General features: G+C 37.9%; 1 protein-coding gene across 5 annotated transcripts in view; it reads left to right on the top strand.

Moving 5' to 3' along the window:
* Nucleotides 1-17,301, top strand: part of LOC135706301 (protein kinase C-binding protein NELL2-like) — a 388,995-nt gene that overhangs the window by 336,221 nt on the left and 35,473 nt on the right. For 4 of the 5 annotated variants that reach the window (XM_065227892.1, XM_065227891.1, XM_065227889.1 and 1 more), the window contains 2 exons: nt 847-1,023; nt 2,281-2,400. In XM_065227892.1, the coding sequence (XP_065083964.1) occupies nt 847-1,023; nt 2,281-2,400 (297 nt within the window). The remainder of the gene's footprint in view (nt 1-846; nt 1,024-2,280; nt 2,401-17,301) is intronic. The other variant, XM_065227890.1, reaches the window with a different exon arrangement.

The following is a 17,301-nucleotide window of genomic DNA, read 5'->3' as shown; positions in this document are numbered from 1 at the left end:
TACATTGCAAAATTTCCAAATTCTAAACTACTTTTCAAGAAAATCGTCAGCTGGCCTGGGTTCAATCCCAGTCGGCGCCGCCGGGATGTTCTGAAGCATAGTTTCATCTGACTTCCACCAGAATACTCATCCGACCTCCTCAATGGTTCATCTGGATTACCCAGGAAGTGACTTAAAATTATTCAAGCTCCTCCGGAAATTGCTTTCGACTATTCTTTGACGTTTTGTTCAACGGAATATTGATTGCACGGTCACTGAATAAAACTTATATTTGGATTGAGTTCACTAAAATTCGCAAATTCATAGGTCACTCATAGACACTCATATGAGTAAATTTCACTCATATATGAGTTCAATTTTAATCGGTCCTATGAGTGACGTAAATCAAATATGAGTTAGATTCAAAGGCCGTGTGTGAAATGTTGTCCACGTGTACCATTATTTCGAAAACGTAACAGAACAACGAAATAGTATCTTTAAGAGTTAGATAAAACCTGATTATGAAAATCGGCAAATTGGGTTCTTTAGGGGGTTTAAGGTAATTGGAAATTCGTAATCTGCATCACAAATGGAACCGAAATCCAAAATTCCATCAATTTTGGAACGCTGGAACTGTTTTAAATAAGTGTGATTACATAAGCAACAATCACCATCTTAGCGCCCCTCGGTGGTACTTTGTATGATGATGTACAGAAACCGATATATTTTTCAAAATTAAAGAACCCAATTAGCTTTATCATCGACATCCAATCGCTGGTACCGTACCATACCCCAACAAATCAAGCGATTTTTGCTTATGCATTTCATTCAATAACGAGTTTTTCATACTTACCTTCCTCTTTCCAGAAAATTGTTATATTAATAAGAAAGACTATGAACACGGCGAGAAGCAGATCCTAGGCTGTCGAAACTGCTCGTGCATAAACGGCAATATGATGTGTGAAAGACTGGAGTGTCCGGAGCCCAAGTGCCCGACGGAGCAGCGAATATCGGTGCCGGACGATTGCTGTAAATATTGTCAAGGTATGGTCGGCGACAGTCAGTATCCCCGTCAGTACTATCCGGATCCCGTCAGGGTCAACGCCGACGGTTCATTCTGGCCAGCATCGACGCTGGCTCGCACTGGCACTGACGAGGAGCTACAGACGGAAGTTGAGGCGGAGGAGCAGGAGGAGGAAGAGGAGCAGGAGCAGGGACAGAGGCGACTGCTTATCCTAGAATCGGACCAGCTCCGATCCAGTGTCGCTATCCTTGGCCAACCCGATGTAAACGGCAACAGCAATAGTCATGAATCGTTTGGTTTCGCCATAGGGGAAACGAACCAGCGTCAATTTGAACAAGACCAACTCGAACTACTCGATGAGGTCGAGGTCAATGAAGTCGAGCAGGACGAGCTGAGAGAGGCCAGTTTCGATACCAAATTTGTTGAAGATCGGGACGATCGATAGCCCACATGCTGTCCCATTAGAAATTGTTATTGTTACACGTTTCAATTGATTAGGAAATTTCTAATATTCCCGCGGAAGAGATACGTTGCATTGAATCCTACCCTGTTGATTCATATAGTTCTCAATCAGGTCTCACTGTACTTGGTATAATGTATTTTAACATTGTCTCTCATTTCTTCTCGTTTCTCTTCTTTTCTCTTCCTGCATTGTGCAACTTTTGCTTGTTAGAAGATGTTACAATCTATTCTGAATCTCAAACAGATCATTCCAAAATTTGTTCCTAAACGCTTTGATTAATTTGTGACCTATTGCTGGATGCTAACAAACTGCTCCATGAAATAATACCTCCAAGAAGCTTCTTAATCTTTTCACAGGTTTCGTATACTAATATTAATCGATTTCCGTTTTGTTTCTGCTCTTTTCCCTCCAAAATAAACTTGCTTTCTTCAAAAACTATGTCCTCCTAAACGGGACCACAAAACACAAAATCGGTACCTTACGACGTGCTTCTTCTGCTACCACCCTGCTACCCTGCTGAATGTTTGTCTTGGCCACTTCCATTCCAACGAAACGATTCCATCCCATCGTGAATTCATCATCCCGCAAAATTGGCTGTGCGTGCTGTGCTTTCGTAAATAATAACAAATCAACGCCAATTGGGCTATGTACTACTTGCTAAACCTAACATCGTCAAAACAATCTTCCCATCATCTTGGACTAACAAACAACCAACGCGCCACATAACCATGACCCTTTCGGCCAAATCTCCGGGGTTGAATGAACCTCCGCTACTATTTCAACGCTTTCGGCCTGATAACTATCGAAATTCCAGGAGTGGACTATTGCTCAAAGGGTCACGCATGTCATACTAACGCTACGTGTCTTAATCTTAACACCAAGTACACGTGTACCTGTCGCTCGGGCTTCCACGGAGATGGGTATGATTGCTCTGGTAAGTGCTTACTCATAATCTTATCAACTACAATAAATCTCATTTGTTATTTTTTTTTCTCCTTTATCGTAAACCAAAATCATTCCTAATTAGAGTCTCATCAGTGAACTTTAACCTATAAAACGCATTCATTATCTAATCCGGGTGAGATACAGAACCTTCTCATATTGGGCTTTTTCGATGAACACACAAAACGATAACTCAGGTGACACACAGGAAACACTTCTAACCGTTGAGTCTCGTGCCCCGAAAATACACCTCCAGGTCGGGGGTCAACAACACTAAACTGAACCACATTAAACAAACACACATTACACACTCACAAACACCTACCAACCAACACACCAGGTATTGCATTCTAATCAACACCATTGTAACCAATCAACTCCACCAACTAAAAAAAAAAGAATAAAGCCACAATCATCATAATAATCATAATCTCTTCAGCTCCTTCCCTCTCCGGACTCGTGGAGTGAAATGCTTCTTTAACACTCTACCAAAAATAATACCAGAGCTACGGGAGAACAGCATATTATTAACGAAATGGAAAAGTTCACCCCTGAAACCTCAACATCACCCAACTCACCTGCGCGCACAGCAGAAAGAACGCCATCATCGCCATCATCATTGTAACCACAATCAAAGGCAGAGTGGGAAAATTGGGTTAACATGGAATTCTAATAACCATCTCCCGACTCCTATGGAAAGCCACTTACAAACCCACTTACCACCACACTTTTCATACATATACAGACACGGGATCATTTCAACGTGTAACTCTCTCGTTCTGCTCCGCACCAAAGTGGTTGCCCGACCCACGACACTAACGGGCGGGAAATGGTAGTAATTAGGCGGCCATTTACGCGTTAGAGACCATCCATTAATGATGGAACATATTATTGACCCCCCTCGTTGCGTATTTTGCTCTATGCTATACAGGGCCGGTCACAACGTCTGAATTTAATGCTACGTCATTTTTGCATATTCCCTTACCGTTCCCTTTAGCTGCATCAACAACCCTGTCAATCATGGTTGAATTGAATCAATTCGTTTGAACAGAGTAAACTCAGCTTCGTTAGCATATTTTCCAGAATCGGCTCAGAATGTCACCCTAGAAAACTTATGGAGGCGCCTGATTACTCATGATTCAAGTTCAAGTGTTTCGCAGCAAACTTGTGATTTTCCCCTAACATTTTCATTTTCTCCATGGGAAGAAAAAGTTTCGGTGGCTAAGTGGTATAAAAATGATTTAAAAACGCTAAACTACCTTCGGAAACTGGAAAACGATCTCAAAAGCCGACTGCTCAGCAAATCTGCAGAATCTTGTAAATTCAAAAACAGCGCTAGAATCGAAAAAAACTGATTTGATAAATGTACTTACACAGCAAAAAAATAATTTTGATATCACGTCAAAGTGGATGCACTACAATCATGTCGAAAATATGGTGTAATATTACTTGCTAAAAAGGACAAAATTATCATTAATACAATGCATGAACTGACATTACGCTGCTTTTACTGCATTTGTTTATTTATGTGGTCATAAAAATTACATGAAATTTTCGACATGATTGTAGTGCATCCACTTTGATGTGATATCAAAATTATTTTTTTGCTGTGTAAACTTCAAACTTGCCATAAAATGTCAGAATGGCAATCCAAAATCAGCCTAAAATCATCAAAGTGACCTTAGAAGCGCATACATTGTCGTATAAACGCTAAAACTCTCATTTAACATTGAAATGGGCATGGAAAAGTTGCCCCTCTTCGCCCTTTCGTCCCGTTTTTCGTATACCTAATGCTATGCTTATCAAAGATGTATAACCCTCAAGCGATTCCAAATCTAAATAATTATCCTTAGATCCGTAGCCAATTATACAGATGGCCCCTTGCCAAATTCCCACACCTACTCATCACTTGCAAAAATGTTGACATCTACAGAATTAACCGCAAAGGAATCTGACATCACTGTTTCCCCTTTAGAAAAATTACACGAGGAATTGGGTTGACGGCAAATCTGTGGCTCTTTACTCCTATGGTAAAATCCATAAACAAACGTCAGACTGTGCGTGAAACATGGCGGACTTCGTACTATCCTTTCACTCCACCGAAAAATCCCATAAGAAAATGTCAATCTTTTCTAGAAGAGACGATTTTTCGACGGTGCCGTCAACGCCAATACGATCATGACTTTTCATAGCGATCTGAAGTGATGCGACCAGTGCTGATAAAAATCATTCCTTCTACACTCAACATAGCTGAAAATGAAGACAACCTTAACAGATAGACCAACTACCTGCATGAATCTGAATTTTGACATAACAACATTCTCTTTATCAAGGCAACCTCTGAGAATTGTTGTCTACATTTCTAGATAGAGCTGGAATTAGGGCGTAACAGCCTTTGTAAACAATGACTTCTCTTATTGATTTCTCAGAATTCAAGGCACGCCAAGACAAACCATCATATCAATCGGGTAGGAGAAGTCTTCCTCTACTATTTGTGTCGTCGATTTGCCAGGGAGAGTCATGGCTTCCAAGAAATCATCAAGAGAAGTCACTGTTTACAAAAGCTGTTACGCCCTAATTCCAGCTCATTCGTGGCTGGATGTTCATTATCGCTTCCGTTGTTGTCAATATTAATATTCGTCTTCATCTTGATGGGGATGATTTTGAGGATCAAATGCAAAATGATTATTTTCATTTTACTCAAATATAGCGCTGAAGGACGTGCCGTGTTAGTTTTAACATACCAAACGATGGCAATTTTCGCCTCAAGCTGAACTGATGAAAAAATCCCGGTTTTAGGCTCTGGAGTCGACAATATTCTAAATAATCATTTTGCCCAAAATGAATTTGATTATTTTGCTTTTGAGGATCATTTCTGATTTTGATAATTTTGGGTTGGATAATCAAGCACTGGAGAATATCAACAAACGCATATTCGTCGATGTATAATGAACACATTTGTTAATTTCGCTTGTACGGAACAGCGAAAATTTTCAAAAGAAACGGAATTCATCTACACTGGGTTGAAGCGATACTCCTTGCGTGTGATGGTAAATGATAAAAAACAGACACTGGATGCGACAAAAAAATACTCAAATAAGCTGAAATCAAGGCAATTTTAAAAGATAAACCAACCTAAGACATGATCAGTAATATGGTTTATTTTGCTTGCTATTTATTGCGTGTTGTATCGTTAAAAATGTGTATTTTAAACATGACTTTTTTTCATTTTTAAGCTAGAAACAACTCATCACACTTAGAAAAAACTATTTATTACACGTGACGTATTGCATCTTTGACGTAATTTATCGAACATAATCAAGTATGTCATGTAAAATTAAACGTTCCGAATCGCAACACGAGTGTATTTTATTGAATCGATATTATCGATTCTTTCAACTAATTCTTTTGTCTGCACTAAAAAAATATTGAAATCTAAATAGAAAAAATGTTACGCTAAATCGCAACTCTCCGTGCCGACGCAAAGGTGAGAATGCAAACTTATTATAAAAATGGTTTATGCGTGCCATAGTATAAAATCGAAATATACTTAGACACGGTTTATTCGAGAGAATGTATTTTTCGCTTCTTTATTTTGTTTATGGTAAATATTATTGTTTTCAAATAAAAATTAAAATTGTCTCAGGAAGGTTTTTTAATAATTTTATTTTTATGATATTATTTAAAAATACTTACACTTTCGATGTACATTAGGATGAACTCGTGCTCACGCAGTCTAGCCAAAGATGAATACTAAGATGAAACTGTCGGAAGAAAAATTTTCTATTTTAGTGTCCTCTTCCACGGTCCCTTTCATCCAATGAGAACCTCCCGTATTCAAGGTAATTTTGTGGTTTTGCTGCCCCCTCGGAAGAGATGAAATTTTGCGCTCATTTTTATCAAAACAATCACACCAAAATCAGAGATGTCCCATTTTTTAATTACTCGATTAACAACTAATCGATTATTTTTTGTTCGCTGTGCTGCCATTTTTCCACCAATGAGAGTGCAGCACATGTTTGAAACGATCGGTGATGATCCTGTGGAGATGTTAATGCTTATATCGGCATGATCTAACCGATTATAAATAGTTTACTTTTCGGTTCGTTAATCGATTAAACGATTATTCGAATGAAAATCGGACATCACTAGATGAATGTGAAACGTCATTTCAAATATAATGCCGTTCATAAATAATGATACAATTTGAAAGGGACCGGGGCTAATCACAAATTACGTCTCCATGGTAACTGAAATAAACACGAGTGTTCACCGGTTGGTCTAGCTGCCCAGTTGATCACAAGCTCAGTAGAAATCCGCCGGGACGAAGCTCCGAAGAGAATCCAAATGTTCTTTTTTCCTATCATGTTAGTAAAAACTGATTGAATTCCACTCCGTTATTCGGAGTTAGTATAGTTTTGGCAAAAATTTTAATCGAACCAATGTATAAATTTTGAAAAACCATTATGCATTTTATGCATAAAATTTAATCTATATTCGTTTTGTAATATGTTTGAGTGTGCATGAGTTGGTCTCAGGGCGCCAACATGTACATGACTTGTACATGACAATTCACATTTTTGTCTAAATCGACCTTCTAGCAGTTTTTCTATCCGCTCAGATTAATACACCTCTCCTACATATATCAGAAAATTAGAACGAGAAAAACCATTTCAAATTAGAGTCCAAAAAATGAATTTGGCGAGCACTCCCGATCAAAAGTTTGAGGTCACCCCAAAAAAACATGCAAATGTTCATAGTTGGTTGGAAATGCTATCTAACATGAAGCTTTAGAGTGATAATTCATTAGCTACACGTGACGGAATCCATCTTTGACATAAAGGATGAGACGTAAACAAATATGTCATGTAAAATTAAGTGCTCCGAGACTGAAAAGATCGTTACTCGACGAAAAAAATGTTTGATTGAGCTGAATTTCACGTCTATTATGACTCAATTTTATGTCAAAATTGACGCTCGTATATGTCAGTCTCAGAGCACCTAAATTTACATTATTTTTTCTAAGTGTGTAGAGAATGGTCTATGAAGAGGGTAGGTAGATAGTTCCGTTATAGTACGGCAGTATGAAAATTGAATAGGAGTTGAAAATGAGCGAAGGGTCATTAATGTGACAGTACAAGTCAAACGTACACTTTTTTGCCTAACCCGTACGATGTACGAGGAGATTTGAAGTATGTTTATTGTTTATATCCCGACCATTTTACGTCCAATTTTCATTTTCTAATGGTCACTTTAAAGGTATTGAATAAACATTCGTAGGTACTTGCCTCAATATATTTTCATAATCTGTTTACTAAAGCTTTACTTAAAGTTACAACATTTTTCAAAATTCACACTGAATATTCATGACTGATTTTCTCAGAATTGCGTCGGCCAAATTTCAACATGATAGTGGTAGTAGTGAATATTTCCTATTTGTTTTCTACCAAATGTTCACTACATTTTCTGTATGGACATAGAATAAGAGTTTTACTTTCATTTCAAAATTTGGCCATAATTTTGGAGAATCATGAATTTTCGAAAATGTTGCAACCTTAGGAAAAGTTTTAATATACAACATTTGAAACAAATATGTAGCAAAATACCAACGAAGTAAGATTCATTCAATACATTTCAATGACCTTTGGAGAATGAAAATTGGACGATATGAACAATAAACAGCTGCATGTTTTTTTTTTGTAACCTCAATCTGATGATCGGGCGTGTAGGACCTCGGTTTGTTGCTGTTTCCCAGTGGCACAAATGATTTTTCTTTTTACTTTTGATAAACTGACAATGTTAGATTGGAAACTCAAACGTTGGTGAACCTCTACAAACGCTTTTTCCTCGATGGATAATGTACTCATTCGGTAATTTCACTCGTACGGTTCAGCGATGTTTTTCAAAACCAACGCAATTCAAGCAGAACAATGCATAGGGTCCTACACGGCGAATGAGAACGACCCAAATTTGAGTTTAAATGAACTAATAAATCACATATAGTTCAGATACTCAGGAACGCTCATGTTTTTCCAGGTTTTTCCACGAAAACTTCCCGAATAAGAGAAAAGTAAAGATTAGATTCGGTCAATCTATTGGTTCTACTCCTAAACTGAGTAAAATTTTCGTCAATTTTCCTTGTAATATTACTCATCGCTGAGTTCCTGCACTTTTGACGATTATGACTTGAGTGAACTAAACTCAAATTTGAGTCGTTCTCATTCGCCGTGTAGGGAATATTGACAGATTATCTTGGGCTATTTTCTCATTGAATTCATTGAATTCTCATTGATTCTCATTGTCTCATTCACGACCATTTTTGCAACCTTCTCCGATTTGTATGAAACTTTGCACAATTGACAAGCAGACTGATACAAATTTTGAAATTTACTCTCCACAATGCTCAAGTGGATTCAAATTGGGTCTTGATAAGCCTCTTAATATTTGGAATCATTTGGTAAGAAACTGATTGGACACAAACAAAGTTTGTATGGAAATTATTATGCGAAAACTATACTTTTTGTTCATTGACTTCTAGCCTTTTCCATATTACTCTGTTGAAAAGTTTTATAACTATTCTTAAGGAAAATTGTCTCAGCTACAACTTGCAGAAATCGATTTTCAGCCAAACGTCAGTTTAAATAGTTATTATATTTAACAGACTGATAATGTTATAAGCATGATCAAGCAGCTGTTTTGTGCGCAACACTGTATTCAGCAGTGTTACAAAGTACACGACGAATGAGAACGACCAAAATTTGAGTTTAGTTCACTCATAATCGCCAAAAGTGCAGGAACTCAGCGATGAGTAAAATTTGTCTCATGTTTTCACAGGTTGTTCCAGGATTTTCCAGGGAAAAATTCCCGAATTTGAGAAAAGAAAAGATTGGATTCACTCAGTCTTTTGGTACTACTCCGAGACTGAATAAAATTTTCGTCAATTTCCTCATTTTCCGGCAGATTTTTAAGGTTTTCCACAGGAAACCATGAGACAAATTTGCTCATCGCTGAGTTCCTGCACTTTTAGCGATTATGAGTGAACTAAACTCAAATTGGAGTCGTTCTCAGTCACCGTGTGGCCATGATTTTTGTGCTCTATTTTACGCGCCAGAAACACCAATGTTGCCTGCTGAACAGTTGATTGAGCATAATCATAAGATATTAGTGCTTTTGTTCCTTACATTTAATCGAAAAGTGGTCTTGAACAAAGTTGTAGCTGAAAAAATATCCTACAAGTTCAGCTATCATTATTTAATCCAGAGCAATGTAGTGAATTGTGAGACAGATATGGACTATTAAATAGTTTTCCCATAGTAATTTCCATATAAACTTCAAATGGTTTGTGCCATGTTAGTTTCTTACTAAATGAGTTAAATTTTTGGAAGGCTATTCAGGACCCAATTTTTAACCGTTTGAGCACTGTGAAGCTAAAATTTAAAATTTTACATCAGTCTAATTGACAGTTGGCCATTTTGAATCATGCAAAAAACATTCAAAATAACTTATTCGACGTAACGTCAATTCCAATCTAAATGAAACTAAGTTTTCGTAAAATATTTAAAAAAGTGTTTACAACTTGAATAATATTGAATAACCCAAATTTAATATTTTTCGATTTTTTTTTATTACAAGCTCATGTAAAATGGTAGCTTCCACGAAATTTTTAAGTTGGAGACTTGAGCAAATTTTTAAATATTTCATTTACACAATGTTTTTTAAACTTTTGCCCAGAAAACTATTTTAAAAGTCAAAATAATTGTTTTCTGAGCAAAAGTATACAAACAATTGTGTAAAAATAGTTCAACAATTGGTCCAAAAGTTGTTGTTCTATGATTTTCGCCTATTTTTAAGTGGCTTGAAAATTTTGCAGATGTTTGCATATTTAATAAGTTTACTAATAAAAATATTTACGAGGATAATTTTTGCTATTAAAATTTTAAACTTTGTGTACCTAAAATTCCTTGAATTTGTCTCGAACGTCAATTCGAGTGGAAGTGACGTTTTCGAGTTACGATGCAAGGTCAAAACGGCTGAAATTTAAGTCAAATTTGAATGATTGACCATAAGATACAATCATGCAAAGTTTCATACAGATCAGAGAAGGTCAAGTCTGAATTTTTTTTTTTTTTTCATTTTGGCCTGGATATATTCATGAAGAAAATCTATCAATGTTACTTAGGATCAGCAGGTTCAACTTATTACTGAGGAGCGAAAAAATTGCTCTAATGTTCCTTGAAATGTTCCCTAATCTTTACTTCTTGAAAATTTTCTCAACTTCTACGAAGCTTTATTAACTTTTTCCAAGTTCCATAATGATTTTTTCCAAGTTCTTTCAATTCGACCAAGATCTCAGAACATCCATGACCTTTTCCAAACATCAAGAAGGACCTTTCACTTTTTCTACGAATTTCCCTAAACATCTGGACAAAGCTAAGTTCCCAACATTTCCAAATCAATCCCTGAAGGTCTAAGAAGTATGCTGAATTTCTACATTACTCCCTGAGCTTCAGCTTCTACAATTTTGGCTGAACTCCTACAGAGTTCCTTGAACTTAAAAAAAAAATCCCAGCACTTTTACCAAGTTTTACGAAGCTCGTCGAACTGCTACGTAATACGTTTGACTTCTACAAAGTTCTCAGAATTTAATTGAAATTTACTGCACTTCTGAAAAGTTCCATGAACCCTTTAGGATTTCGTTGATTTTCTGCAAATTCCCTGAATTTCTGCGGAATTTCCTGATCTATTTTAAGTCTTAAGTAGTTTCTATTAGATAGGGGAAATGGCTTTAATGTTGGCCTATGGATCTAAGATTGGGCTCATCGCTAAAAATCTGCTATTTATCAATTTTATCTAGATGAACGCGTCATTGGGACGGTAGTAATAGATATTGTGGTCGCTATTGAAAATTTAGTCGTTGCTGAATTTATGTATGGGCCCAAATTAGAGGCATTTAGGCCGATATTAGATCCATTTCCCCATCATACATTAGATCTATTATAAGTCTTAAAAGTGCCCTGAATATAGAAATAGAACTTTTCTGAAGTTTATTCAAATAAAATAAAGTTCCCATAACTTTAACGAAGTTTCCCAAACCCCCAGTTCTTCATAGTTTTCCCGAATTTTTAAAAAAAGCACCAAAATTCTCTGAAGCTCTACGAAGGTGTGTTTGTTCACATCGACAGATATTGAGTGGTCGTCGACAATAAACCATTGTTGAGTATTGGAGAACGCTAACGCAAAAAGACTATGGAGGGAAACGGATTCGAAACTAAAATGTCATTAGCCAAATACATCCGTAGACCAGTCCACCGTTTTAATGCATGTGTACTGAATGGAAAATTGTGGGTTCGGTTCCCACCGGTTCCCGTAAATTTTTTCGCAAATTTTCTCACCCACACGTCTTTTACCGATGATATGTGCTTACCTCTCAGTATCTTCTAACATTCGTAAAAGATAATATTGGTTTCTGGGCTAGCCACAAACGTGAAAATTAACCTTGAAAAACGCCAGAAACACACCGTTTTAAAAATAATGCAAATTTCTGTTGTTTATAGTGCACACGTACACACTAATACAAATTCATATAAATTTAGGTGCTCTTAGACCGACAAATACGAGCGTAAATTTTGACATAAATTGAGTCATAACCGATGTGAAATTCAGCTCAATCGAACGTACTTTTTTGTCGAGCAACGATCTTTTCAGTTTAGAAATATTTAGTTTTACTTCATGATTGTTTACATCTTATCCTTTATGTCAAAGATGGATTCCTAGTCCTAGTTGATTATTTCTAAGTGTTTAGTTACACACTTAGAAAAAATCATGTAAATTTAGATGCTCTGAGACTGACATATACGAGCGTAAATTTTGACATAAAATTGAGTCATAACAGACGTGAAATTCAACTCAATCAAACGTATTTTTCATAATTTAACATGAAATATTTGTTTACGTTTGATCCTTTATATCAAAGATGGATTCCGTCACGGGTAAAATTAGTTATTTCTAAGTATGTAACGCTAAATGTCTCAGAACTTTACATCATTTATAATGTAAACTAGGATAGGAAAAGAGCCTATCAGCTTTTGTAAGTAAAAAACTTGTAATACCCTTGTCCTGGGAACTGAAACTCGCATATTCGAACCAGTGTAGAGTAAATTTCCCCTTCCTGCATAGTTGAACTTTGCCCAACTAATAATTTTAGCTCCAGATTAGCTTACACAGAAAAAATGGCTAATTTTTGCCTGTAACGTTCTACAAACTGATACAAAATTTCAAAAAACAGTTTTCAAATTCGATCGCGAATCATCCAGTAATGAGTGATGATAATTCAATCCAACGCTGCCCATTTGTTAGTCTTTGATCGCGCCAAATTTAACTTGACACGGTCTAGGCCCTCCATATTTATCTATCCCATCAATTTTTTTTCCACCGCATATGCATACATCCGTGGTAATTTATATGCACCGGATTTCCCGGTGATTTCTGACAAATTAATGAGTCGGTATTTCACGTCTCACCTAATTGAGCAAGCTCATTTATTAAGTCACCCAGTCAACACACTTGCACCCCATGATATAGCGTCACCCGTGAGTCGTTGTTGTTGGCGCTATACTTTCCCATCAGACGCCACCACCAAATATTAAACGAAACAGTCGCAAAAACCACGGCCGAAGTTTGCCAAAAATCTGACCACGACCGTTACACTTAACCTCCACCTCCTCGGTCGGTGCTGGTGAGCTCGGTGTGATTTTATTTATTTGGCGGAATTATTAAGAGATTATTTGCGAAACGTGTCTGTCGTGGGAATCACATCACGCCACCACCGCCGGCAGGCTTTCCAAGAAGATGACGACGGTGCGGGATAATTAGCAGGGGAAACCGCACACGACGTGAGATAAACTATTTTTGGGGTGACAAAGTTTGGTGCCGATCGGCGGCGGTCGGTGGATGACGGAAACCAAGTGCGGGCAGGATTTGGTTGCCTAATAACAAGGTGTTTGCGAGTGAATTAATTTTGATTTGCACCGGCCCGTAGGTGGGTTCCCGTGTTCCGATGTTTGCTGTATTTGGGGGAACGTCGCCGGGAATGTTTATTGATAAAAACAGCGTGTTGAGATTCAATCTGAAAATGTAATGATCAAAAAATAAATTCCTTTCAGTTTAGGCCGTTCGATTTTGAATTGATTTACTTATTTGATCTGACCTGCCAACAGTATCATCTTTGAATGTTAATTTTACAAAACATAGCTTGATTAAGATGAAATTTCCGCTGACTTAATGGACTATTAGATTGCCCATGAGAGTTGCAGAACTTATTTAAAGTTTTCCTCCGAACTCTTCGGAATTCACTAAAGTAATGTGAAGCTCACTCTGCGCAGTCTGCTGAATCTCCCACTGGGCGTTAATGGGTTAATAGAAAAATGTCATATGCGCTGTTTTGTCCCTATGGTCAGAGTTGTACCGGTGGATTTCTAGGCCAGGTAGGGTAAAAAGTGGTCTGCTTGACGCTCGTATATGTCAGTCTTAGAGCACCTAAATTTACATCACTTTTTCTAAGTGTGTAGGACAATCTCTATTGTATCGAAATATGTCCAAACAGATTCATCGTATTTATGTGAATCATGCCCGACTTATTGTCATGTATACAAGATGTTCTGAGTTCTCCAAATCGACCTGGAGCTCAAATCAGATCATGAAATACACACTTAAAAATAAGTAATTTTACACTGCTTACACGATGGATACCACCTTTGACATAAAAGATGAGACGTAAACAAGCATGTAATGTAATATTAAGTGCTCCGAGACTGAAAAGTTCGTTGCTCGACGAAAAGTATGTTTGATTGAGTTATATTTCGCGTATGTTATGACTCAACTTTATGTCAAAATTTACGCTCGTATATGTCTCTCTCAGAACACCTAATGATTTTTTTCTAAGTGTGTAGATCAACCAAGGATAGCGTAAAATATGTAGTTTCGAAAAATTTCCAAGTAGATTCATAGAACCAATAAACACCACTTGCAATACAATCACATGAATACCATGTGTTCTAGGTTCTCCAAATCGTCCTGGAGTTCAGATTATTTGTTCTACTAGATCAACCAGACTTGGACAATGTCTGTAGTATCGAAATATCCCCAAACAGATCCACGACATTTATGTGAATCAGTTCCAAACTATTGTCAGCGGTAGCTGAATCAAACGGTCCCCTTGGTTTGAACTGTTAAAAATTTGTAAACAAACTCGAGCCCGTATCTGATTCTCAACGTAAGTGTAAAGCCGTTTCCCTGGGAAGTAATCAGCGTGATAAAAGTTTCTTGATATTGTGATAAAGACTGGAACGCGCAAAAATTGGTCGACAAAAAATCGTTTCTTTCAGTCAAAATTCATATCAAAACAATCTTCTTATTTTTCTTTTGGTAGTTCAATTCATATATTTAAAGGAAAAATGTTCGTTCATTCTTTTGGTTTGAAAAAATCCGAACTGCCGTGCCTTCCGCTTAACCCCTTCCATTAAATTTTGCACAGTGGTCTCATCGACCTTATTCACCGCCGAACGCCAGTTAAACTTAAACTGCTGCTCGTTTTCCATGGATTTATTAGTTTATTTTTGAGATTCCGTTTGACCAAGTCCCAATACCGTTCGATAGGGTGGAGTTCTGGGCTGTGTTGGGAGGGTTGTGGTCTTTGGGTACCACAATCACGTTGTTCGCATCGTATCACTCGATCGTCTATTTTCCCATAGTGGCAGCTCGCCAAGTCCGGCCAGAACAGCACAAGTCTATTATGTTGCTTTAGAAATGGTAGCAGCCGCTTTTTCAGGCACTCCTGGACGTAGATCTCTTGATTGATGGTTCCCGTAGTAATGAAAATGCCGCTTTATAGACCACACGTGCATATGGCCTGCCAGGCGAGATATTTTTTCGGGAACTTCGATAGTTCGATGGTTTTGAAAATTTCAGCCACCTTCCCTTTTCCTGATGCGGTATAAAACTACTGTCCCGGAAGCTGCTTGAAATCCGCCTTCACATAAGTTTCGTCGTCCATGACGAAACAGTCGAACTTTGTGAGCAGATTCGTATACAGCTTTCGGGACCGCTGCTTTGCCGACGTGTTTTGCCCGGCTCGTTTCTTGGCCCGCTGCACAGTAGTATGGGAGACATTGAGCTTGCTAGTGACGTCCCGGATGGAGAGGTTAGGATTCCGCTTTTATTTCACCGCCACCTTCTTCGTCGTTGCTGCACGTCTGGAATACGATTACCGCCGCTTCCAGGCTTCTTGGCGGTCGACAGACGGTCCCCAAACACTTTTAAAACGTCTTTCACGGTCGATTCGGCCACATCCAGCAATTTTGGCAACTTGGCATGTGAGAACGTCGGATTCTCTTGCTGCTCGAGCAAAATTTTGACACGCTGCTCCTCTTGCTTGGACGTCATTTTGAAAACTGGAGAGCAAACGGTGAAAACTCATCATAGCAACCATTGTGTATACACTCAACTTCCAAATGCAGCATTTCAGGTTTTTTATACATTTTCAACAGAAATACACCAATTTAAAGTCGACCATTTTTTGCGCGTTCCAGACTTTATTACAGAAATATGGACTGGGAATCGAAGCGTCTCGCAGTTTTCAAGCTGCTGGAGACACAGAAGTCGGTCGGTGAGATAACCAAGCTGCTTGGTGTGAATCGAAAGTTTATCCGGAGATCCAAAGAACGATTGGAGGATGGAAGTGGAGCTTTAAGAAGACCTGGGTCAGGAAGACCCCGTTCTATTTGGACACGGGCGTTGAGTAAGGCGGTGGATAGGCATGGCAAATCATTTACATTAAGTTTGAATATTCATTAACATTCATTTACCTCTAATACCCCGTTCACATTAAAGCCTATAACGGGTGTTCAATAAAAAATGAGAATTTTTTCAGTCATAACTAGTAAAAAAAAAATTTTTTTCAACGGATTCAGTATTTTTTATTGAAAACTCAATGTTTATTCTTCAAAAAAACGTCAATGAATACTGGAGAAGGGGCCCTAGTCAGCCATACGACGCAACTTAGTCGCGATGCTCTCACAAGAGCGCTGGACGGCACTGAAATCATTCTCATTTTTTATTGAACACCCGTTATTACGTGATATAGGCTGTAATGTGAACGGGGTATGACTTTCTTTATCGACAGAATTCCGTAAAATGATGTATGAAGCTTTTGGAGGATTTAATATTATTTTGTTCAGAAATCAAATCTGTATTTCTTGTGCCTGATGAACCAGAGCGAACAGAACCCACTATTGCTTTTCACTGAAAAACAATAACAAGTTCTGCCTACTCTATTTCGTCATGCATAAGAGGTGCAGATTTAAGTTTCTCACAAGAGTTGTGGCTAATATCAAAATCTACAAAAGCTTCATTCATCATTTTCCGGAATTCTGTTGATGGAAAAAGTTAGAGGAAATGAATGTAAATTAATGCACAAAATGAATTTAAATGATTTGTCATGCCTGGCGGTGGCCAACAAAATTCGTTGGAATCCGGTAAGGTCTATGAATCAAAGGACTATCACTTGTCGCGTATGACGATGCAAACCGTGGTTTAAAAGGATCTTGGCCTCCATCCTTCCAAACTGCAACAACGTCAACTTCTTTCAGAAGCAGCAAAGAAGAAGCGGCTGGAAAGAAGCAAAATCCTGAAGAAGTGGCTCGAGGATAACCATGAAGTCGTGGTGATTTATTCGGATGAGAAGCTATTTGACGTCGGCCGTAAATTTAACCGTCAAAATGACAGAGTGCTACGCAGGCTGATCTCAACTTCACACAGTCCACAGAGTGCAAAAACAAGTTTCGGTGATGATTTGGGCAGCAGTTGCATCGAATGGGAAGAAATCTGCTGTTTTTCG

Source organism: Ochlerotatus camptorhynchus, unplaced genomic scaffold, assembly GCF_037179485.1.
Source record: "Ochlerotatus camptorhynchus isolate MF236.1 unplaced genomic scaffold, CSIRO-AGI_Acam_v1.1 ptg000277l, whole genome shotgun sequence".
Lineage (NCBI taxonomy): Eukaryota > Metazoa > Arthropoda > Insecta > Diptera > Culicidae > Ochlerotatus > Ochlerotatus camptorhynchus.
The sequence above is the reverse complement of the archived record's forward strand: the minus strand, read 5'-3'. Positions and strand labels throughout refer to the sequence as shown.